The sequence below is a fragment of the Monodon monoceros genome, unplaced genomic scaffold, assembly GCF_005190385.1.
Source record: "Monodon monoceros isolate NGI ecotype Baffin Bay Population unplaced genomic scaffold, NGI_Narwhal_1 Super_Scaffold_5, whole genome shotgun sequence".
Classification (NCBI taxonomy): Eukaryota; Metazoa; Chordata; class Mammalia; order Artiodactyla; family Monodontidae; genus Monodon; species Monodon monoceros.
Window position 1 is genome coordinate 17,507,428 of NW_021703782.1, and position 24,894 is coordinate 17,532,321.

Here is a 24,894-nt window from a genome sequence, read left to right on the forward strand (position 1 = left end):
GTTTGAGAAATATAGAGCTAGGTGATCTCCGTAGAACTTGCTTAATGTGTGAGGTAGAATTTCAGATATAAAAAGCCGGTCAGCAATGCTTCCTTGGAAGGCATTCTGTGAACGAGGTAGAGTTATTCAGATGTATAAGAAGTAACAGAGACACAGGCATGGAAAAGGTTCAGATACCATCCTATCACTGGGAGTCTGGGGTTAGCAGATGCAAACTAGTATATATAGGATGGATAAACAACAAGGTCCTACTGTATAGCACAGGGAACTATATGCAATATCCTGTGATGAACCATAATGGAAAAGAGTATGAAAAGGAATATATATATGTGTGTACCTGAATCACTGAGCTGTACAGCAGAAATCAACAGAACATTGTAAATTAACTGTACTTCAATAAAATATAAACAAACAAACAAAAAGACCATCCTATCACTTGCAACTCTTTGTACTTCTCATTTTAATAGTGAGTTTCACTTGCCTGGGCAGAATTTCTCCCAGATCCTCCCTAAAAACCTGGCAGAGGAGCCACCCCTGGCACCCTCACCATGCTCAGGGCAGCTTTGGACGCTCCTCAGTGGTTGCTAAAGAAGGGGAGAGAGTCCCGGAAGCTGGTGCTGCTGGTGGTGTTTGTCGCTCTACTCCTGGACAACATGCTGCTCACTGTGGTGGGTACGTTTGGGGGGCTTGGCGCTGGGGGTTAATTTGCTGTGGTTCCCAGAGGACAGCACATACCCTGTTAGAATTCAGCAGTGAATGGACTGGAGAATTTTTCTTTTTGTGCTTGAAAACACAAAGATTGCTGGGGATTAGAAGAAATGGCAGGAAATGGAGTCTGAAGCTTGCCAACCTTTGCTGAAAGACCCCAGAGGTTCAAAGAGAAGGAGGTTCAGAGAACATCTGACCGAATCAAAGGGACTGACCCGGAGCCAGAACTGGCAATACTTTTCTTCCTCCCCATACTCTCTTCCTAAGGTGCTAATGACTCCAAATGCCCTCTGGGATTGTGAGCACCTTCTCACCATGTTGCCTTTGTCTGCTCTGTCAAAATAACACACTTTATATGGATATCCAACTTCTTATCAAAACCTACCTTTCCTGTGGTTCATTCCCTCCCAGTCCTTCTTTTTTAGTTGGTAGTCTATTCATTTTTACATTCAGTTGTGCTGGTATATAAATGGGAACCAGCATGTTTCCCCTTCTGGGTAAAATATATGCTTTTAAACAAGAATCTTCCTGAAACAAATGATAAATCCAATATAGTCAGTTCTTATTATTCATGGTGTTATGCTCTATAAATTTTCTGTGAACACTGGATTTAGTCTATACTAAATTATTTCTCCTCGGGGAAATACACACACACACACATGCCCCTCCCGCCCCCCCCCATACATATGTGTGTGTGTGTACACCATATAGATTATAATCTTAAATCTTAAAAACGACACATCCTGGTAGATTGTATTTTCTTTACAAAAGAGAAAACGAACTTCAGAGGTGTTAAGTGACTTGCCTGAGGCGACCCCACTAACAGGTGCTGAGCTGGGATTCAGGCTGTGCCCAACTGGCCCCAGAGCTGGAGTTTCTTGCACCTTGCTGCCCTTCCCCGCCCGATGCTCTGCATCTCTGTGTGAGAGTGAAAGAAGAAGGCAGAGCCCACCTTGTTCAACCTCAGCTGCAAAAGTGAGCATCTGGTGACTCTGTTTTCCACACTCTCTGCATGTATGTCTGAGAAAACCTGCGATGGCTTTGTGAGCATTGACTTTTGTGATTACAAACATTGGCCAGTAGACGAATTAGCCAATATGGAATCCATGATAAATGAGGACCAGTTGTATGATGGTTGGAATTCAGGTACTTGAGCTAACAGGATAACTCGGGCAGGTGCAGTCTTTTAGTAGGCTTCAGATCATGTCACTTGGACGCCTTCCTGAGCATGAGTCTGGACCTCATGGTAATGTCCCTGAACTGACTAGCAGTCAGAAGACAGTCTGTCCTTAGCCCTCATTACTTGTTCTTCTTAACTTTCAGTGCCCATTGTGCCCACCTACCTATATGCCACAGAGTTCAAAGTCAACACTTCTGTGTACCCTGGGCCCACCACGGCTTCCCAGCCTGCCCTCACTTCTGCCTTTTCCACCATCTTCTCCTTCTTTGAAAACAACACCTTGGCTATCGAAGAAAGTGTGCGCAGTGGCATAGCATGGACAATTGACACTCCCGGCACCGTCCCCCCTCTGGTCACCGAAGCCATCCCAGCCCATGAAAACAACTGCTTTCAAGGCACAGAGTTCTTGAAGGAAGAGAACCTATGGGTTGGGCTTCTGTTTGCTTCCAAGGCTCTGATGCAACTTCTGGTCAACCCATTCGTGGGGCCTCTCACCAACAGGTATCTCAATGGGTACAGTGCCCCACAGGGTACTCAGGGGCTCAGAAATAAGAGAATGGGCTGAGGTATCATAAAGGTGGTTAGAAGGGATAAAGAAGGGAAAACTCACTTGTCTGCACCCCAGGGTGGTCAGCTGTTTGGGAAAGATAGCATGATATTGATAAAATGACTTGGGCTTCAGATTTTCTTAGTGATGTAATGACTATTGAGTACCAAGAAGAGAACCAGGGAAGAGAAGTATACTACTGGTATTATTTCAGTGCCCTGGAACATGGCTTGAATGGGGTAAGGGTAGAAATAGGACAGGCCTCTTGCAGGATAGAGCACTGGCTTCTTAGTGCTTGTGTTTGGGATTATCCTCATGTTTCAGAAAGATATGCCTTCTGACTAGGTTATTTATCTTTTCTGGAAAAGAGGATTTGGGCCCTGGCCAACAGGTAAATTTGCATGTTTGTTTATATGCATTCACATGTCATATTCCGTCTCTGTACCTGCATTCGGAGACATGTTTTGCCATGCACTCAAATAACTGCATTTTTGTTCCCAATTACATGAAAAAATATAGTGCAAGTATACAGATGCCTATTGGAATCGTATCTTTTTTTAATTCCCTTTTAGGATTGGATATCACATTCCCATGTTTGCTGGCTTTGTTATCATGTTTACCTCCACAGTTAGTAAGTAATTTGCTACCTCTTTTCTTCACTTCATTGATTAACTTTGATTTTATCACATGCATTACCAGGAAGAGAGCAGGGTCAAGTGAGCTAATTAGTCATCTGACTAAGTGACCTATGACACTGATTTAAATGCTTTACAGTTTTCGTTATGGGGACTAGAGCAGTAGGGGCAACTCAGTTGGCATTTGTATATCATGCTATAAAAGAACAGATACTTCACTTCCTTCAGCTTGGAAAAGTTGTGAAGGCCGTTTTAATTTGTATGCAATAATGTGTATGTGTGTGTGTATCTATCAGTAATCCCTTGAATGAGTTTAGTACAAACCTCCCATCTTTTTTTTTTTAAATAAATTTATTTATCTATTTTTGGCTGCGTCAGGTCTTTGTTGCTGCGCGCAGGCTTTCTCTAGTTGCGGAGGGCTGGGGCTACTCCTTGTTGCGGTGTGCGGGTTTCTCACTGCGGTGTCTTCTCTTGTTGTGGAGCATGGTCTCTAGGCACGGGGGCTTCAGTAGTTGCGGCACACGGGCTCAGTAGTTGTGGCTCGTGGGCTTTGTTGCTCTGTGGCATGTGGGATCTTCCTGGACCAGGGCTGGAACCCGTGTCTCCTGCCTTGGCAGGCAGATTCTTAAACACTGCGCCACCAGGGAAGCCCCAAACCTCCCATCTTTGAGAAGAGGTCATCGTATTTTGATATGTAAAGGTAAAGGGCAACTAACAAAGAATCTAAATTGGGCAGTAGCAACTGGAAAATTCCATAAAAGTTCACTCCCTTCAAGGAAGGCCATTAAAGATTATAGCTTTGGGAAATAAATGTGCTAAGGAAACAAGAAAGAGAAAGACAAATAGTCTACCCAGTATCAGATAACTGTTCCCTAAAGATGGAATAAGAACAGTAAGTGAAATAAAATACATCTGGAAATTGACCCTGAGAAAATAAGAAAAAAATGAATGTGGAGTGGTGGGGGAGAGTTTAATAAAGGGGAAGGCATCCTGCTGCCTCTGCTGCCTCTCTGCTCCGAATAACATACCTGCTCCCTCTTGTTTTTCTTAATACCTTTCTGTTACTTTTCTACTTTTTCTATTGCTCTTTCTCAAATTTTCTTCCCTTCCAGCATAGGACTTGACTCCTGTCAACCAATACTGAACAGGAATTTGTTGCATTCAGGGCTGGAAGGTGCAAAGTGCAGGAGCTCAATGTGTGAAGTTCTGTCTGAGAACTTCAGCTTACTTGCGACATTCTAGTTGAATCAAAGAAAATGAAGAAATTAAAGTTAGAAATCTTTATTGAACTTCTAGGAGCTCAGCCTATGCCAAACAGTAAATTAAAAACTAATAAGACGCTCTATTTCATCACATGAGGCATAGTTCATGTCACAAAATTTTATGGTACACACACATGATGCCTTGATGGCGATGGTGAAAAGTCACTGAGGTGAAAAGTCACTGAGGGAACATAAAGAATGAAAAGACATGGCTCTGTCTACCCAGGGGTTCTCAATGCTTGCCTGGGAGCCATGACAAACACCCTGCAAAATAAGATAATGCAGTGTCCTAGTGGATCCCAAACTTTTTAGCATAAGGTCCTTTCCTGATTCTCTGTCAAGAACTGATTTTTTTTTAACATTATATTTTTTAATTAATTAATTTATTTTCGGCTGCGTTGGGTCTTCGTTGTTGCGCACAGGCTTTCTCTAGTTGTGGTGAGGGGGGCTACTCTTCCTTACGGTGCACAGGCTTCTCATTGTGGTGGCTTCTCTTGTGGAGCATGGGCTCTAGGTATGCGGGCTTCAGTAGTTGTGGCACGTGGGCTCAGTAGTGTGGCTCGTGGGCTCTAGAGCACAGGCTCATTAGTTGTGGCACACGGGCTTAGTTCTCCGTGGCATGTAGGATCTACCCGGACAAGGGCTCGAACCCGTGTCCCTTGCATTAGCAGGCAGATTCTTAACCACTGTGCCACCAGGGAAGTCCAAGAACTCATGTTTTGAAAGCTTTTCTTAACTACTGAACTGTATATATTAAATAATGATTATCGTTTCCATGCCATAACTAGTGTTGCTATACTGAGTTAGCCTAACTCTAGCAAACGTTTGATGTTTAGGGGATCCTATGTAGCATTCCTTCAGGGTTTTTAAATACTAAAATGAGGTTGCTAATGCCCATCACTCCCCAGAAGGACCCCCAGCTGGGAAACATGCTTAATGTAATTAGGAGCTAAATGGTGGCCCATGTTGGGGCACAAAGTGAAAAATTACTTTGGTCTTCCTAAATAGGGAGATCAACCATCCTAGTTTGCCTGGGATTGAGGGGCTTCCTGGGATGCGAGACTTTTGATTTTAAAACCGCAAAGGTCCTGGTCCAACAGAGATGAGTTGGTCACACCATTCTCAAAGGACATAGGGGTAGCAGACCTTGAACAGAGTGGAAATCAGAAAGCCTGGGAGAAAGCATTGGAGGCCTGGCCCAGGAGAGACCAATCATTTGCATGTTTGGGAGACGGTGTGCTCATGTCGGGAAGTGATGGGAGAAGATTATAAACACAACCAAAGACATCTAATGAATGGGCAAAGGGATTCATATTATGCTGATTCAGACACTTTGGGAGGGAGTCTTCTCTCTTTCTGTGGTGTTGTCCTGGAATTGGAGATGAGACATGTCTGGACCCACCAACCTTACTACCACTGCCCTATAATTTAGTTGTTGATAACATATTCCTGTTTGGTTCTCAGTTTCGTGTATGTTAGTCTCTAGTAGACTGAATCTCTTCAAGGGCATGAACTGGATATTCTCTTTATCTCACATCTGCTACAGAGTACAGCACAGCTGCATGGTCAGTATTACTTAATAAATACTCACTGATCTGATTTGGCTAAAAGATCCTCCAATATAAGGGGAAGGATCTGATTGGATTACAAGATATTATTTTCTACACAGTACCAATGGTCCTTCAAGTACACATAGCTTTTGTCCCACACTCCAGATGACCCAATGGGACCCAACAGTGGCAAAGATCAAATCTGGGTATTGCATATAGAGGATCCAGAAGTAGGGTCCAGGGACCAGTTCTCAGCCCAGGGCATTGGGTTTCATGCACAGCCCTGACTCCAGTGGACAGGATGTTGGGTTTTAAGCAGGAAATGTGGACACTCAGCCTTCCATCCACTGTGTGGTGAATCAGTTTATGCTTTGGTTTCTCTGTCTTCATGCCAATTAAAATGCAATCCTAATTAAGGGGGAAGGATTAGAAAGACAACTCCGAAAACAGGGAGCAGTGATCATGCTTTATTAAAATATACGCATAATGGCTCATGTCTATAGTATCATGAGTCCATTTTCTGGTGGCCAGGGAATCAAAGGCATTTTTGCTAACTGGAGCATTCTTGCTATTCTCTTTGCCCAGTGTTTGCTTTTTCTGGTACCTATACCCTGCTCTTTGTGGCCCGAACTCTTCAAGGCATTGGATCTTCATTTTCATCTGTTGCAGGTAACGCCGACATCTTACACACACACACACGCACACACACACACACACACACATACACACACATCTCTCACCATCTCTTACTACCATCAGACCCTATAAGATTTATATGAAGAAATTAAGGAAAATATCATCATAGTTGTGATTGTTGCATAAATTGTGATATGTATCTCTGCATAGTTGCGGAAATTGTGATTTATTAAAAACAAGATAATTGTAGAGTTGCTGGTAGTGCCTATAAATCTCTAAGCGTGACATAATTTTCTTTGATATTTAGATGCTGCTAGCTCAGGTCAGACCAAGCCCAAGGTAAAACTGTGAAGTATGCCAGGTTTTGATTTAATGCCACTCTATGGTCTTTTCTCTATCCCCCTCTTACCATTTTATAGAAGTAGTAAAGTTAATACTATTGGTAATACCATCCCAGTTTGCAAAGTACTATCAAATACAATATTTAATGTAACCCTATGAAGCAGAGATTTTATGACATTTTACACATGAGTAAATGGGCATAAGAGCCCAGCCCACACTCTCTCCCAAGTGCTTTCATACTCTTCCTTGGGCATCCCCATTGAATAGAGCAGTGCTCTGTGTCCATAGGTTTTTCCCTTCCTTGACCTGCTCCATATCCATGGATTCAGGGAAATGTTCTAGGAAATGATAAAATAATATGAAATGCAGGATCACTGGACAATGGTATTCTGCATTACCCTTCCCAGAGACTTTTGCACTTCTAATGATATTCTGAACAGAAGGAGTGAGCAAGGTGGGCATTTGGGGGACCTGTGGGAGGCAGTATTTGCAAAATACTATGGGTTAGGTTCTATAAAACCCCCAAAACTGAAACTCTAGCTAAGACGACCCCTGAAGATATAATAGGGGCAAGACCAAGGACTCAGTGAGAGAGGCAGAGACTAGGCTAATTCTACCTGCCTCTCTCCTTTCAGGTCTTGGGATGCTGGCAAGTGTCTACACTGATGACTGTGAGAGAGGGCAGGCCATGGGAATTGCCTTGGGGGGCCTGGCCTTGGGAGTGCTAGGTAAGTGGCACTGGCCCCAGGTCTGGGTTCAGGAGGAAGAGCTACAGCAGACTCTCCGGAGACAGCCCCAGGAGGCAGGTGTTTCTAAGGTCATGGAAGACAGCATTTTTCTTCCTTCTCCGTCCCACCATGTTTTGAGTCCTTCTGAAATTCTGCCCAGGAAAAGCAGAATCTCTTTCCCCTTGGGGAGCTGAACAGCCCATAAGGGCCTGGGAATGGTCCAGAAACCTACTCTATTCCAGGGAGTGAATCTCTGCATGTTAGTAGCCACCGCCTTACCTCTGCTTCCATACGTGGCCAGTGCTTTCAACATGAGAACATGCTCTTTGTCAGGTTCTGTGCTAAATATATACATAATCTCTTTTATTCCTCACTACCACACTGTAAAAGAGGAATGATCATCCCCATTACACAGATGAGGATAAGAAACGTTCATAGCCATCCAAGGTCACATGGCCGGGAAATGCCAGAGCAAGGATACAGACTCAGATTTTCTGGGATCGAATCCCAAGCTCCAAACCATAAGCTTATGCTTTCTTTGAGGTTCATACAAAGTCTGGTTTAACTGACTAGTCCAACAAGCCACAAACTTTTACTGAGTACGTATTGTGTGCCAAGCACAATGCTGGCACAGAGGGGATATAGGTCAGACGCCTCAGACATGCTTCCTGCCCTCTAGGAATTTTCTAGCTAATTGAGAAGAAAACACCAAAAATCTCTTCCCTGGCCTATACCCTGCTCTCTACCACCACAGTGAGGAGAGGGAAGCAAAGCCCTGCTCTTTGTTAGTATCCACCTCCGCAAACACCCAAGCTAACACTTTGGTGCATCCTTGTCTCCTTTATCACCTCTCACTCCCAAATGAATAAGCCTATTAAACCCTCCTCAGCCACTTGCTCAAAGCCAGCACCTCATCACGTCTCAGTTGGAACAAGGCACCAGCCTCCTGCCTGATCTGCACGTTGTCTCCTTCCTCCAAGGTTCTGCCCGAAGAAGCTTCCTATGACCAGAGCTGGTGTTTCTTCCCTGCCAAAAAGCACTGGTCTTTCTCCCTAGCCCACAAGGCCAAGTACATGCTTTATCTGGATATACAGGGCCCTTGGCTATTTGGTCTCAACCTTCCCCACCTCTTCTCATCTCCCAAATACTCCTATTCTAGTAACAGGAACTTTCTTCTATTTCTGCTCTATCCACACTCTCTTTTCTGACACCTCTGTGTTCTTCACACATGCTTCTTCCCCACAAGTATTACCCAGTTGACAAAGCCCCTGTGGCCACCTGAACTCACTCTACTGTGATTACATAACATTTTGTGGATGGAACATTTACTTTTCACCATGTTATAATTATTTGGGTCCCCCCACGCCCACACACACATTTCTTCCACTAGAAAGTGAGCCCCTTAGAAGTAGGTCTTCTTCATCTCTGAATCCTCAAAACCTCGTGTCCTCATGTGGAGCTCAGCCCCTAGCAGGCCATCAAGAAATGCTCACTGGGTATAGGAGGACAAGTCATGCTGGCTGGGAATCAGCCCCCCATCTCTGGAATCCATGCCTGTTTTGCTTTTCTAGTGGGAGCTCCATTTGGAAGTGTGACATATGTATTTTGGGGTAAGATTGTACCCTTCCTCATCTTGGCCTCCCTGGCACTACTGGATGGAGGTGAGTCACCATAAGAGGCCACCAGGCAGGCGAGAGCCCAGGTCAGGTTGGGAATGCATTATGCTATGGTGTCCGTGTTGACATATTTGGGTGGGTCAAGGACTGCCCCATCGTAAGAGAGAGGGAGGAAGCTCAGGGAATTAGATCTGCAAGAGGTAGGGTGCTAACAATGTGGCTGTTATTGGATCCTCCATCTAATAAGTGGACACACTGAACTATTTCTCACTCCCTCTTCCTTTCTTAGCACTCCAGCTTTGCATCCTACAGCCTTCCAAGGTCTCTCCTGAGGTAAGTGGATACCAAGTTCCATTGCCAAGAGAGTGATAGAATGGATAGGTGCAGTGACCCAGGCCTGCCTAGACCATCCGTGTCAAACCATAAGAAGAAAGGGGAGTGGAGTTGGAGAAAGCAAGAACTGTACTGGATTCCCAATAGGGTCACGTTTAGGATAGCATGAGGGATGGGGAAGGAGTCTGGCTTGATGTTGGACCAAGATGGAGGAAGGGCCTTATAAAGAATCAAAGAAACCTTACTGAGTTATGTATAATAACTCAGAACCAGGATGGCAATGACATTGGGACCTGAGTATTTATAGTTATAATATCTCAGAGCTAAAGAAGACCTTGGAGGCCATCCAAACAATCTCTACCCCCAAAGCATACTTACAGACTGTCATTCTGTAGCAGTTAAATATCAGAGTTGGTATCTGTCTGACTCTAAGACAGAGATGGCTCTGGGAAATCTATACCAAGTCATGAAGAAAGATAAGAGAATACAGACAATATGGGAATGTTTGATCTAAGGACCTTGATTTTGTAGCCAAGTCAGATGGTAGTGTTGGTATCGTAGGGGCGCACTACTTGTGATTGGTGTCTGAAGTGGGGGGCAATCTTGTGGGGTCTGTGCTAGCTCCAAGTAATTAGTGCCAGAATTGAATTAAACTTTAGGGACACCCAGTTGGTTCACAGAGAATTGGAGAATTGCTTGGTGTGAAAAAAGCACACCCATTTGGTATCAGAAGTGTTGTAAGTAGAGGAGTGATTTTCCTTTAGTACCTTTTTGAATAATTTTGATTTTTAGATGGTAATGGTCTATGTATTCAAAAAAGTATTTTTTTTTCTGGCTGGCATACCAGTTCTATATTTTATTCATTCTTCTATATTTGGGCATTTAGGTAGTTTCCAGTATTTTGCAGCTACAAAGAGTGCTGCAATGAATAACCTTGTGTATAGATAGGCATTGTTATAGAGTTGGCGGTAATCTTTAGAGTAGATTTCTAAAAGTGAAATTGTCAGGAACTCCCTGGCAGTCCAGTGGTTAAGACTCCACACTTTCACTGCCGGGGGCCCTGGTTCAATCCCTGGTCAGAGAACTAAGATCCCACAAGCCACATGGTGCAGCCAAAAACAAAAACAAATAAAAGTGAAATTGTTGGGTCAAAGGGTTTATTGGACTTCTTTATGTACATTTTATGATTTAGATCTGTCTCTTTACTTGAATTATATATGGGAGAGGGCATGATCTTTTTAGTTTTAGTATCTCTGAATATTGCAGTCCACCCTGTGTGGATGCAGAGAGGGTTATCATATCAAAACTATTAAATCTATTACAAGATAGAATGAGGTAAACACCAGAGGTTAGGACACAGTACTCAGGAAATTTGAAAGAGAGAGAAGTTCCAGCTCCTGAGTCAGGGAACACTGGATAAGAAGGAGCCATTTAAGCTTGACCTTGACGAATGGGTGAGGTTTGGATCTATGCAAAGGAGAAGGAAGGGAGTTTAGGAAAAGATAACCATGACAACTGAGGGCCTGCTTGTATGCATGGAAGGAAGGTAGATGCTAAGTTTATCTGGAATGAAGTTTTTTGAAGGGTGCGGGATGTTATAATTGGACATTTAGGCTGGCATTTTAATCTAGATGTTCAGGCTCCTTCGGCCACACCAGTCCGGTATGGCTCCACACGGTCAAAACAAAGCATTCAGGAAGCTTGAGCAGCTTTCTGAGTTGTTACCTCTAGGCTCACCTTTGGGGTTCAGCACTCTGCCTGTGGCCCTTCCTGGATGAATATTGGTGCTGGCAAGATCTAGTGGAGAGGCCCGAGGCCAGGAGTCCAGACACCTGTTGTCCAACGTTGGCCTTGCTGACAATCCACTCTGATCTGGTTGATGGTCACTCAAAGGCAGGAATCATGTCTGGAATATGTTGTCCTACTCTTTGTGACTGCCTGGCACACGGGGGCTGTGCGGCCACCAGCTCACTCTGTGACATTGGGCAAGTCACCTCCTCTTCTATGATGTGGGTGTCTGGTCTCTCCAGCAAGGGAGCTGACGTAGACGGTCTCTGAGGTCCTTCCTGCACGCTCTCAGATTCTGTGAAAACAGGAGAGATGTATACACGGTACAAATGGAAGTTTTTTGTTGCCCATGTTCTCAGAGTGCCAAGGGGACTCCTCTCCTCACACTTGTCAGAGACCCATTTATCCTGGTGGCTGCAGGTAAGCTGACATTGCCTCCCTTTGGGCTGGGAGAGTCTGAGCTTCAGGGCAGCCTTGGGGGCTCACTGAACCATCTCCCCAGGCTCCCTCTGCTTTGCCAACATGGGGGTGGCCATGCTCGAGCCCACACTGCCCATCTGGATGATGCAGACCATGTGTGCCCCTGAGTGGCAGCTAGGTAAGTGACCTCGGTCCCCAACTCGGGCTTGGGCAGAGATGCGTGCTATGGGCCCTTTCTCAGGTAATCGGCAAGCATCATCAGGGCCAGGTCTTCAGAGTCACAGAAGGACAGTGTGCTTCCTTCACAGAATTACCTTCCCTGCCCACACCTGTGAATCAAGCCTGATTTAGTGGGCAGTCCCTTCAAGAGGCAGGCCGAGGACCAGTTCTCTCAGGGTTACTTGAGAGGCTGCCTCCTGGGCTTGAAGTCCTAAAAATGTCTTTCCAATAAAACATAACTCTCAACTTAAAAAAAAAAAAAAACGGAGAAGAAGAAGAAAATGAGAAGTAGGCTGAGAAGGGCAGGGTTGGGGGGGTGTTGATGGGTGATGGAGGGGCAACATACCTAGCTGGGTGGATGAATAACTTCTAGTCAAAAGACCTTGGGTTTTTATTTCTGCTCCATTGAGTTGCTGTGCACACTTGTGAAAATCACAACTTTCTGAGCACCACTTCTCTCATCTCTAAAATGGACATCAGAATACTATCTAGTTCAGAGGGTAAATCTGAGGAACAAATGACATAATCTGTGGCAAAGCTTTGCATCCGTAGAAGATTAACAAGGCACCACCGTTACCAACACTGATACTTTCTTCTTTCCCACTCCCTGTCCCCCAGATTACCCTTTTGCTATCTTTTTACCTCTAAAAAGGTGCTAATGGAGTATATTGTTCTGTGAGGGAGGCCTCTGGCCTCCTCTGCTCCATGGAGAGATGTCCTCATGACTCATCTGAGCTTAGAGAGCAGGCTCTGGACCTTTCCAGGAAGCGTGAGGAAAGGGGACAGAGAAGGTTACGTGCAAATGTCTCAGTCGCTGCAGGGAGGAGAGGCTTAAGTGGCCAGAGGGGAAACTGACAAGAACCTGATACAGCTTAATATACAATGAAGAGCACTAAATCTAATTTTTTAGGGGACCAGGCTAAGCAAGGCTCCCAGCTGCACTCGTAGCCCTAAATTGAATTTTTCTGGGCTGTAGCTGCCTCTGACCATGACAGTTAATTGAGTTAGTTGGTGCTTGGTGCAAATAAACATCCCCTGCCTCAAGGCTGTAGCCGCTCAGGCTCTTGGGGCAGAGGGGCAACCAACCTTGGCTCAGAACGGCCTCTCTCCAGCCCTTCTTCACCCCACAGAAATATTAAAAGCAAACCAGCCATCAGCCAGTAACTGGTGAATTGCTGACTTTGGGTTTAATTGTAAACATCCTGACAGTTTCTGTTAGGCAGCACTGTTTCCTGTCAGGGTACAGAGAAGCAGAGAGAGGCTGGTGCGTCACAAGGAAACTCACAGGCCTGATGCCACCCAGTGCCTTGTGCAGGCGAGGCTGCGGTAGAAAGCCCTCAGGAGAGTAAGTGAGACTGAGAAGGCCTTGTCCTCCTCCATCCCTTACAACTTTTCTCAGTGCCCTCTGCATCTGTAAGTCTAAATTCAGATGTTCTCACCTGGAGAGTGTGTTAAAATTCAGATTGCGAGGCCCCATCCAGCAATTCAGCAGAAACAAGTTTGCATTCCTGGTGAGTTTCCCGGTGAGGCTGATATGGCATCAGCGAGCACACTGAAAAATATTGCTTTCAATGCAGAACCCTCTCCAAGTTGTTGGGAGGACAATTTGTAGTGTGTGACTGAACATTCTCCAAGTGGCCCGTTGTGTGCCCGCGACTCTCACCCAGTGGAGGAAAGAGCTCAGGCTTTGGAAACAAGCCCACCTGGGTTGAAATCCTGACCCAGCCACTTACTGGTTGTGTCCTTGGATAAGTTACTTAACGTCTTCAAAGTCCACTTTTTTTCATTTGTAAAAATGGAGGCACTTTTCTGGTTGTTTTCAGGGTTAAATAGATCTTTGTATTCTAAAGGCATTAGCACAGTGCCTGGAATAGAGGATATAGTCAGGAAATCACTTTGACAGTCACAGCTCTGTGTAATTCCCCACCCCTTGAAGATATGCTGTGAAATATATATGTGTCTGTAGACATATAGTCTGGAACACCTCTTTTGCACAAAATGCTACTGAATTGCAAGCTATACTCAGATCCTAAAGAACAAGCCACACTGACTGAGGAAAATCTCATTCAGGAAATCCCACATCACTTAAAATGATGTCAAGGAGATGTATCTAGGAGGCCTGTGGGCTTGGTACAGGTGCCCATTTCCAGATACCAGGTAGGCAATTGAGTAGCTATACTATTACATTTTTTAAAAGCAATTAAACAGAAACACATGGTTACAGTTTGAAACAGATTGCCACCTGTACAGATAGACTAGACAAACACACTAAGGTGTGTTTCACCTCCAGCCCACAGAAGAGAATATTAAAAGCAAACAAGACCTCAGCCAGTAACTGGTGAATTGTTGACTTTGGGTTTAATTGCAATCATCATGACAGTTTCTATTAGGCAGCACTGTTTCCTCTCCATACAGAGAGGCAGAGAGAGCTGCTGAGACCCAAGGAAACTCACACCACTCATTCCATGCAGTTCTTTATGCCAGAGCCATCTGTGCTGCCACACTGCTGGTGGGGTGGTGGAAACACCTGGAGGTGGAGGGAGAAGGTCTGGGTTCAAGTCCTGACCCTGTTACTCCCTGGTTATGATGATAATAGTTAAGGCCGATGCTCAGAGAGCACTTATTCTGTGCCAGGCGCCTTGCAAAATGGTCGCTTTGCATTATCTCAATTAAGCCTTATAACCAGCCTATCTGGTACCAATTATTATTATTCCCATATTTTAGAGATTTCTTAATCTGACCCAATTTCCCACTACCTTCCCAAATCCTGGGTCTTGTGGAAGTCCCTGCCATCAACAAGTGTCCCTATGCCCTCAGCCTCTTTTCTCTGAACACTTCTTTCATCTTCTTGCCCTGAGACCTGAATGTTTTCTGAGAACACCATTTTCCCACAGCCTTCTTGATGGAAGTTCATGTTCCTTTAGGCTTTGCTTTCTTTCGCTGCTTCTGAATCATTTCTTCTTCATTCCCCTTCAAAGGCCCTGACTCCCATGAAAATCGTGTCGTTAGATTATACCACCCCACCCTTCTTTATTGCAGTTATCTACTGACCCCTGAGTTATCCCTTCTCATTCATTAAATCCACCAACACCTGGCTTATATTCATTTCACCTTTATTCCTGTCACCACTTTTGGTGACTTCCATATCCAGGTGGATAACCTTACCAACATCTTGGCCTATTCCTTAATCTACTCTTTTGCAATGATCTTCTTCTCCTCTCCACCTTAACCAATCAAACCTTTATATAATATTGACCTTGACCTCACCATTAATCGTAGCTTCTCTGAAATTTCACTTCCAAGCAGTGCAGTTATCACCTTACATATTCCCTGCTCAGGTATTCTAATACCCCTATATTAACACATTTTGGCTACACTGGGATCACCAGTCCATTCAATTCTTTCTCTGTTTCCCTCACTACTCATGTCCTCTCTTCTTTCTTTACTCAGCTTGGAGTCCATCGTGATGAATCCACGTCCATCATTAATGTCACTCCTTTGAAAGCATCGTTAATTTCTTTGCCCCACCCGCTCCCTCTGGGGTTGTCACATGGGAAGCCTTAACTCTGGTTAAGCCTATCTGGTTGCCGACTCCTTGCATGCACCTGAGCAGTGACATGGGGCTGTAGGAAAACACACACTAGCTAGGCTGTTGGTCTCACCTTATACTTATGGCCACAAATCTAAAGTGGGTTTTCATACTGTCCAACAATCTTTCTTTAAGTCCCTAGTTATGTTCTTCCTACTTTCCAAAAGGACTGGTTTACACTTCTCCATTCAAACCTCCTACACACCCTCATCCCTTCACCTTCATCATGCTCAACTCCCAGTCATTGAGAAAACAGAAGCAACAAGAGGGGACCTTGCATGTTCTCATCACTACATATACTTACTTCCCCATACCTGTGCGTACATCCACTGCCTTCTCTTTATGGTTGGAACATCCCAGCTCCTTCAGAGGTCAAACTTCTTTTTTCTTTTCTTTTCTTCTTCTTTTTCCTTCTGGATTCCGTCTCCTCCTACTTCATTGGCTACTCCTTATCACCTTTGCTATCTCCTCCTCGTTTGTTAACTTTTAAAGGTAGGAGTCCCGGAAGGCTCAGTCCATAGATATCTATTCTTCTATCTCTGATCTTTCATGGGTGATCCCAGCCATTCCCATGGCTTTAAGAACTAATTGGTAAACCAATTAGTAGAACGCTTATGTCTGTGGGTAGGATTTCTCCTCGGAACTCTAGACTTGTCCACTCAATGGGCCTTCCTATTTGCATTAAGTGTTTTTGTTTGTTTGTTTTTCTTGCTACAAACCTTCTGTCTTGGTTATTCAGTTCTCAGCTTAAATGTTACCTCTTCAAAGAAGCCTTCCCTGATCCCCTAAATCTAAGTTAGCCCTTATTCCTGGTCACTCTTCCATACTGCCACATTAAACTTTCTTCACAGAACTTATCACTTGTCAAAATTATCTTTTTCATTTATTTGTTTACTTGTTTATTGTCTATCTCCCCCCCTTGGAATGTAAGCTCCCAGGAACCCAGGATTTTGTCTATTTTATTCACCCTTCTAATCCTGGTCCCTAGAATACCTGGTACATAGTAAAAACTCATTAAAAATGCTACATGAATGAATAAATGAAAGAACAAATCAATGATACTCAGAGAGGGTAAATTCCCCATGGTCACAGAGCTAAAAAGTGGTCAAGCCACAGTTTGAACTCAGCACCAAAGCCCATGTTCCAGGGTACCTGACTCTACTGTCACAAAAAAACAGTGTGATAAGGGCTTCAGTTTACAAAATCCTTTTACATACATTTATCTAATTTGCTCCTTAGTGTAATTTGGTATGATAGAATCACAGCTTTGTTCTTAGGACTCTGTGCTTCCACTGCAGGGGGCATGGGTTCGATCCCTGGTCAGGGAACTAAGATCCCGCAAGCCTTGAGGTGTGGCCAAAAAAAAAAAAGTCACTGTCTCAGCAATAGAAGGGCAGGTAAATAGCAAGGCAGGATTTTACTTCCTAGGAGGTATGTAAGTCTTTCTCTAAAGCTCATGCTCTTATGCTGATAATCACGGGTATTTTATACATGAGAATGGCTCATCAAAGCCATTCATCAGGAAATCCAATAGGGGAGCTAAAAACACGTTGAATGTGTTGAAGCTAAACACAGCCCTGCTCCTGAGGAAAGCAGAGTGTGGAGCGCTATGTCATCTGCTCTGGGTTTGCACAAGGATCTCCAACCCACAAAACAAAGCGGTTTGGGATCCTTGAAGGTAACAGGGGGACTTCACTGTCCTGTAAGAAACAAGGTGTTTTAGAGTAACTGGGTACATTCTAAGGTAAGGGCCTGTGTCTTTCCACAGGTCTAGCTTTCTTGCCTGCCAGTGTGTCCTACCTCATTGGCACCAACCTCTTTGGCGTGTTGGCCAACAAGATGGGTCGGTATGTAGCCTGGGGATCTGGGAAAAGTCAGGTGGGAGAGTCTTCTGACGTGTTCCCTGCACCTGGGATGATGAATAATAGCTTCTCTGAGGTTGAAACTTTAGAACAAGTACACACAGATGAAAACTGCCCACTGGGAGGATGGGGATGGGTAGATGGTAAGGGCAATATAGAGAAAGGATGGTCCTGAGCTGGCTGCTATAGAAGAGGCAGTGAATATATGAGAGACAACCTTTACTATCCAGATGTTTGTTGTCCAGTTGAAGAGATAAAATAATTCCGCAGAGAACAGGTATGAAGAAAGCAGTACCTTGGGGCAGTGGTCGTCAAACTATATTCCATGGACCCCCAGGGAGCTCTACAGGTGTGCGCCGGAGGCCACCAAGTGGAAAGGGTTGGGGGCTAAGAGGTATGAGTCTGGTTTCTGTCCCTCCACTACAGTGCGAACACCTTTAATTTTACCATTGGAGTTCAGCACAAAGATTTAAAAAATAAATGTAAAAACCATTGCCATAGGAAATCAGAGAAGGGAAGAAGTTTGGTATGTTTTGTGGTTTTTGAGATGGACCCTGAAGACCAGATAAAATATGAATAGGTGAGAGGTAGGCTGAATCGGGAAACAGCAGAAATTAAGTTTGAGGATTATCCCCACGGGGCAAGTACCTTCTGAGTCAGCTGCTTCCTCTTCTAAGGGAAGGAAGAATATGTCCCATTGCTCTTCATCTGCTTCTACTGGAAAGAGATGTGGAGTCAGGGAAGAGGTAAGGGGCCAGGAAGGGACAGGGCAAGGGCTCACCTGGGCATAAACTGGTCCTGTAGAGATGCGCTTATCTTCTCATATCCTAAGGGGTTCCTGGAAGTAGGGGTGGTAGGACTGGCCAGTGTGTTGGTGATGGGGTGGCAGGTGGAAGGGATCTCTCCCCTTTGCACTGTTTAATGATGGCTGTTTTCTTCCAGGTGGCTGTGCTCCCTGATTGGGATGGTGGTAGTAGGTACCAGCTTGCTTTGTGTAAGTATAATAAGGGCTTGTTGAGAGAGAGAGAGAGAGAGAGAGAGAGAGAGAGAGAGAGAGAGAAACCCGGACATTTAAGGACCACTTTCCTTTGAAATGAGCAGAGGGTTGATTTGGCAAGGATTGTCAGAAAGACTGTTTCTGTGTAGGTAGGAATTTAGCACTGGGGGAGATGCCACCAGTCATCCCATTGAAAGGAGGTGGGGAAGGAGAAGGAGAGGGCAGTGGGGCAGCTGGAGACAGAGGTCTGAGCCATTATGGATGGGCACATGAAGGAATACATGTGGTATCTATTTCTGGAGTCTGTAAACTGGTGCGTTTTATGACTTCATTTACTCATCTCACCCTGACAGGACCCCATAAGCCACCAGGGGAACCATTATCTGTGCTTCCATCTCTAGCGCCAGAATGTTTGGTAGAGGAAGAAAGAAAGAAGGGCTCTTCCATTTCCAGGAGTCCCCTTCAAGCTCTCTGAGCCTTCATTTTCTCCTCTCCACCATAAGGATCAGAAGCACACTTGCCTCGTAGGCTTGAAGGAGAATAAGATGGCTGTAAAGCAGTGAATACAGTGCTCAAGAGAGGCTGGAGGTCCTCATTGGGAACTCAACCTCCGTGTTCAGTTCCAACTTTGTCACTTACTCCTCGCGTGACTTTGAGCTTGTTACGTCACCTCCCTTTACTCAGTACCTTCACCTGTGTAAAGAGGATTCTGAGAGCACCTCACAGGGTTACCCACACCAACTGCAGCCGTGTCTGGTATGCAGTGAGCCCACAGTGAATTTTATCCAGTACTAGTGATAAAATAGAAATAGCCCTTGAGGATTCACCCCTAAAATTGTTTATAGCCACTAACATCTAAATGGTATGTGAAACTTCTAAGGGGTGAGTGTGCTGGTATAGCAGGTTTGGGTGACAGATGCCCAGGGAGGGAGGTAAGGAACCAGCAAAAGAGGAAAAGAAGGCTTCCGTGGGGGATGGATGGGGAGGGCAAGAGAATGAGTTTCACAAGCTTGCTGAAGCGGCGATGCAAAGCACGCCACCTGCCCTGCTAGCTTATAGGTAATTGGTTGCTGGCATTTCTTTTTTGTCTTCTTGCTCCACTGGCTCCCAATTAGGGTCTAAGTAAAACCTCTGGATGATGTTGCAGATAGAAAAGAGAGGAAACTCCACTCAGTGAAGAGTGAGGGTGGAAGTATGTGTCTGGGTGGAGGGGGTAGAGGAAGGGGAGGAAGAAAGAGTCCATGCAGCAGAAAAGGGCCATTGTTATGGTTTCATAGAGTCAAATCTGAGGTTCACACTTGATCTTACCACTTACGTTCTGTAATTCTCGATAGGACATTTAACCCAAATGGCACCAATCTAGTTTTCCTATCTTTAAACGGGAGTAAAGATTCTTCTTCATCAGAAGGTATAAGAATGCACGGAGATAATGTCTGTGGCACGTAGCGCCTGGTCGATGACGCATTTTGTAGGAAAACTCTTTGTTTTTGTGCTGCTCCCACCTGACCCAGCTGGACTCCTGATGGACTCTTCTTCCTTTCCTGCTGCAGATTCCTCTGGCTCATAATATTTTTGGTCTCATTGGCCCCAATGCAGGGCTTGGCTTTTCCATAGGTAAGAAGTGCCCTTAAAGGAAACAAGAAGCTCCTGAACGTTGGCTTTGGGTCAGATCAGAGGGGGTATATGGAAAGGCAGAAGAAGCAGGAGAGCGGCTGGCAGGGTTATGGAGAGATGGGCTCATAACTCCTGGTAGGAATGGGTGTCAGTTCTGAGAAGAGGACAGACAGCAGGCAAAGGCAGTGGACTAAAGGGGGGAGGAGGAGGGGGGATGCCACAAACAGGGAGGGGGACTGTGGGTAGAGCTGACTGCGGTGTCCTGCTTGCTCTGACCACAGGCATGGTGGATTCCTCTATGATGCCCATCATGGGACACCTGGTGGACCTGCGCCATGCCCCGGTGTACGGGAGTATCTATGCCATCGCTGACGTGGCTTTTTGCATGGGCTTTGCTATAGGTATGTTGGTGGAGGGATAGGGGAGCACCAGGACCTGGTACCCCACTCTCCCTTTATCTACTGTTACCAGGTAGAAGAGGCTGATTCTCCTAGGGTTCTGGAGATATTTGACCCTGAGACATCCCCTGGGTCACCTGCTGCCCCTAGCATGGTGTCCTCCCTGTGACCAAGACTCAATAAATACTTGTAGATTTGCTTTATTCCTCGCAGGCCCATCCACTGGGGGTGCCATTGTGCAAGCCATTGGCTTCCCCTGGCTCATGGTCATCATCGGGGTCATCAACATCATCTACGCTCCTCTCTGCTACTATCTGAGGAGCCCCCCAGCCAAGGAGGAGAAGCTTGTAAGGGGCTCTGACTACTGCTGAAAAAATAATAATCTTCTGTTTCTTTCCATGTCTCTCATCCCTTTATATCCCGTGCTCTTATTTCCTCCCTCTTTGATAGGCTCTCTGCTTTGCCATGTTTTCTGATGCCCCTTTCGTCTCCCTCTTTCCTTTGTGCCCTTCCTTATTTTCCCTTCTCTACACAACCACTTTCTCTCTTACACTGGTCAGTTAGGAAGGGTCCTAAGTACAGAAGGAAAATGGGATGCTTGTAAAGTGTTGGGGTCAGGGATCATCAAAGGCATCCTATATTTGCTGTAGTTACCAGCAAAGTGTGAATTACCAAATTATGCCCACAAAATGGACAGAATTCCACTGGGCACATTCACTCTTCATTCACTCACATCTGTCATTGTCCTTACCAGGTCATTTCTTAAAGTACAAACACCCCAGGGGAGAGAACCACAGCATGTGATTTTATAGTTAATAAGATACTTTCCTCTTACTGCAGCATGAGCACCCTGAGGGTCTGGGTGGGTTAGGGATGGATGTGGAGGATGCTTAAAGGAGCAAAAGAAGACGTGAAAGTCTGATGGGAGGTGGTGCCCATTTCAGCTGGCTCCCTGCTATAGCCTGTACTACTGCTGAAAGGATTCAATTAAAAGCACATCAGATGATTCTCTTGACTAGGGTGACTACACCTTGGTCCCTTGGGTGGCCTATGCACATGCATGAAGCAGAGCAAGGGTCCTTTGCTGGTTTCTTGAGTCTTTTCTGTGCAGCACTAGACTTGGATGAGCTAGTTGGGGAAGGGGATGGGGAAGCTGGTGAAGGATGCGCAGTGATTTCTCTTCCTGCCTCTTGCTGCAGGCAGTTCTGAGCCAGGACTGCCCCATGGAGACCCGGATGCACGCAGCCGAGAAGCACATGAGGGAATTTCCTCTGGGGGAGGACAGCAATGAGGAGCCTGGCTGTGAGGAGTAGCAGCAGAAACGGGTCCCTGGACCTTGTCACGTGAGGCTCAGACTTCAGTGACTGACTCGTTCCCTGGACGCGGATCTCCACGGGCTGTTCTTCACTTCTCTCTCCCCGGGTGTCTCCTTTCCTCCCCTCCCATGCATGCTGTTTCCTGGTTCTCTCCTCACCTGTGTCACCTCTAGCTCTCCCTTTAAGCTTTGATGCCTCAGCTAGCCCACGTTTTGTGGGAGGACAGAGTGATGCTTCCTCCTCGGTTTCTGTAAGCGGTGTGGGTTCTGCGAGGGGTGACTCATTTCACGGAGGCGGCAGTGAGCGGTGTTCCCTGGAACCAGTGGGGTGGCTGACAAAACTCATTTCATCTGTTATCTGATGTTCTTTGGCACCTTCCCAACAGACTATAAGAGTTTTGTCCTCTGTTGCTCGACATGGCCCTCCCTGACTTTTCCCAGATGGGCTGAGAAAGCGTCCTCAACCTTGTATTGCTGCCACATCGCCAGTTTGGGAAATGTTTGCCTGGTTTTTATAAGCTGAGTGTTTTCTCTGTGGCCAAACCTACAGCTGCTGAAGTGAGTCTGCCCTCGGTGAAAGGAGGTCTCCTATTTTCCTCATTACTAAATGGAAAAAGAGCCTGCTTGTCTTATGCTTGAGTTACTGACTTTCTCATGATTTCCCCTGTGGGTTTTGTCTACCTTTCCTTAAATTTCTTAGATTCTTAGAAATAAATGTAGGAGGACAGAAAACACAGTCTATGAGCTCTAAGATTTCATGGGAACAAGGGTAAAGCAACTGTCCTGGAATCCCTTCCAACTCGGGTTTCCTAACACAAAGATTCTAATGAGGCATTGTCCACATTTGCTAATGAATAAGTTGTTCGCTGATTCAGACATGGCAAACTAGATGCTCTTTTACAGAAAAAGAGAGTGTGTGGGCACAGACAGTAGGTACTATAAATATTTTAACATTTTTCTACCTTTTTGAAATAATTACTGAGAGATGGGGTTTCCAAGATATGGGAGACACGGCACCTACCCTTAGGTAGTTTTCCATCTATCTGGGCAAACTGGATATACATTGAATAAAAACGATCAATACCGCAAGTTTGTATATACACTTGTGTTCAGGTGTAAAGAGGCAGGGTTGCTCATGGTCTGGGTGGGGGATAATGGTGGAGATGGAGGCAGAGGCAGGAATGGAAAGACCCACAGGCACAGACTTGGGGTTCCTGGATATTAGATCGGGGTGTTCAGACTTTACTCTGGAACGGTGCCTGGGTCTGATTAGTACTGTCCTCTGCAAGAGGTTGGTGGGTTCAGTGCAAGCCCTGTATCATCACAACACATTCAAGCTTAGCCTCAATGAATTCTTACCACTTGGACAATGGGTATCTGATTTATGGGTGTGTTTTTAGGGGGTTGGCATTAACTAGACTTACCTGCTTTGCAAAACCCGATGTATTTATATCATTTAGTCAGGATGGTATTGTCTCAGATTTCGAAGGAGCTCAAAGATAAAATTGGGAAATAATTTGTCAAAATATGTAAGCTGTGACTACAGATTTTACATTGAAAGCATGTCCACTGTGACTCTTGTACAAGGTGGGAGTGGGATACAGTAGGGTGTGGAGGTGTCAGGGGCACCAACAACAGTGCTCTTTTGATTCTCACATCCACATGGAGGACAATTTAATTAAAGGATGGGCTTGTTACAGAAATTGTTCACACATTAAGAAAAAGTAGGAAGAATTTTTTTTTTTGCGGTACGCGGGCCTCTCACTGTTGTGGCCTCTCCCGTTGCAGAGAACAGGCTCCGGACGCACAGGCTCAGCGGCCGTGGCTCGCGGGCCCAGCCACTCCGTGGCATGTGGGATCTTCCCAGACGGGGGCATGAACCCATGTCCCCTGCATCGGCAGGCGGACTCTCAACCACTGCGCCACCAGGGAAGCCCTAAAAAAAAGTAGGAAGAACTTTTAAAGGAGTAATTCATCTTTAACTTGTTAGTAAACATTGAGCAGTTTAAAACATATGTTTAAGGAGAAACAATGTATATAATTTATTCAGCCTTTCAAAATACTGTTGATAAGAGTCAACGCCAAACCCTACAAAGTAAGTCAGGACCCATTTTTTTATGATAGGTCATAAATAGGTCATAAACGTAGCCTATATATAGAAGATTATTAAAAAAGAGAATATCATAAAACTAGAAAATGAATTAGTCTTTATCAATGGTTTTACAAAAGATAAAGAATTCATTGTAAACTTCACAGGTGACCCTAAGCTCTTCTAAAAATGAAAATACCAGCCCAGCAAAAATGAGCCACGAGTGTTTTTTTGTTTCTGTTTTTGTTTGTTTTTTGGGATTTTTGTTTTTGGTTTTATTTACTGGTTTGGGCTTTTTTTTTTGTAAAAGTGGCAGAAAGTATCAGATGACCTCTATGTGGAATGGCTGAAGATGTGTATTTTCCCCTTATGAAAGGGAGGAGCTGCAGAGACTATAAACATTTATAGGGTGTGAGGCCCCTAACTACCCATGAGATGCAACAAAGGAGACAGTGGAACTCATGAGCTATTGTGCTCAATAGGCCAGAAAAATACTGGGAATTCTCAGAGTGTTGGAAACAAACCAGAAGACATTCTATTTCCAAAGTACAAAACCTGGGGTGGAAACAAGGCACAGGCAGTTACCACAGGCAGTAACTGTGGAGTTCGAGAAAATGCAGAGGGAGCACATGAGATGATAAATGGCTGGCAGGGAGAGTGGTGTGGAGAGAGATAGCACAATTCTTATAGGGAGGGACCCAAACCCAAGGGGATGTGAAGAAAGTAGCTAAAATCTTTAAGAAAGGCCCCGTCTTGGTGTCAGCACCGAATCTCAGAACACTTCCACAAAGGGCTACTCCAAAAGCACTACAGATCTAAGGCAAGAGTCGGTATTAGGGAATATTATCTCCCACTGTGTTGTTTTACTTATGGAGTATCATCACTTCAAGATATAGCCCAAACTGAAATAAAATAAGTTTTCTAAGAATATTTGACCCTATACCTGGAGGCAGCTCTGTAATGCTTGTGTAAGTCTGTCCTCTGAGGTTGACATGAAGAAAGGGCAATGTAGTTCTTCCGCACAGCATGCCTGGGGGGCCCTGGATGTGATGATGCTGAGTCTATC

At 45.1% G+C, this 24,894-nt stretch overlaps 1 protein-coding gene across 2 annotated transcripts; it reads left to right on the forward strand.

Moving 5' to 3' along the window:
- Window positions 1–548: 548 nt before the first annotated feature.
- Window positions 549–21,737, forward strand: SLC18A1 (solute carrier family 18 member A1). 2 transcript variants are annotated; one of them, XM_029203384.1, is made up of 15 exons: window positions 549–672; window positions 2,032–2,389; window positions 3,008–3,066; window positions 6,468–6,551; window positions 7,496–7,588; window positions 9,160–9,249; window positions 9,494–9,537; window positions 11,685–11,745; window positions 11,828–11,923; window positions 17,322–17,400; window positions 18,358–18,409; window positions 19,963–20,026; window positions 20,308–20,427; window positions 20,638–20,771; window positions 21,624–21,737. In XM_029203384.1, exons 1-15 carry the CDS (start codon window positions 549–551, stop codon window positions 21,735–21,737), a joined length of 1,572 nt encoding a protein of 523 aa, XP_029059217.1. The 2 variants fall into 2 exon arrangements, with proteins under 2 accessions (XP_029059217.1, XP_029059218.1); XM_029203385.1 differs by lacking the exon at window positions 11,828–11,923.
- The last annotated feature ends 3,157 nt before the right edge of the window (window positions 21,738–24,894 follow it).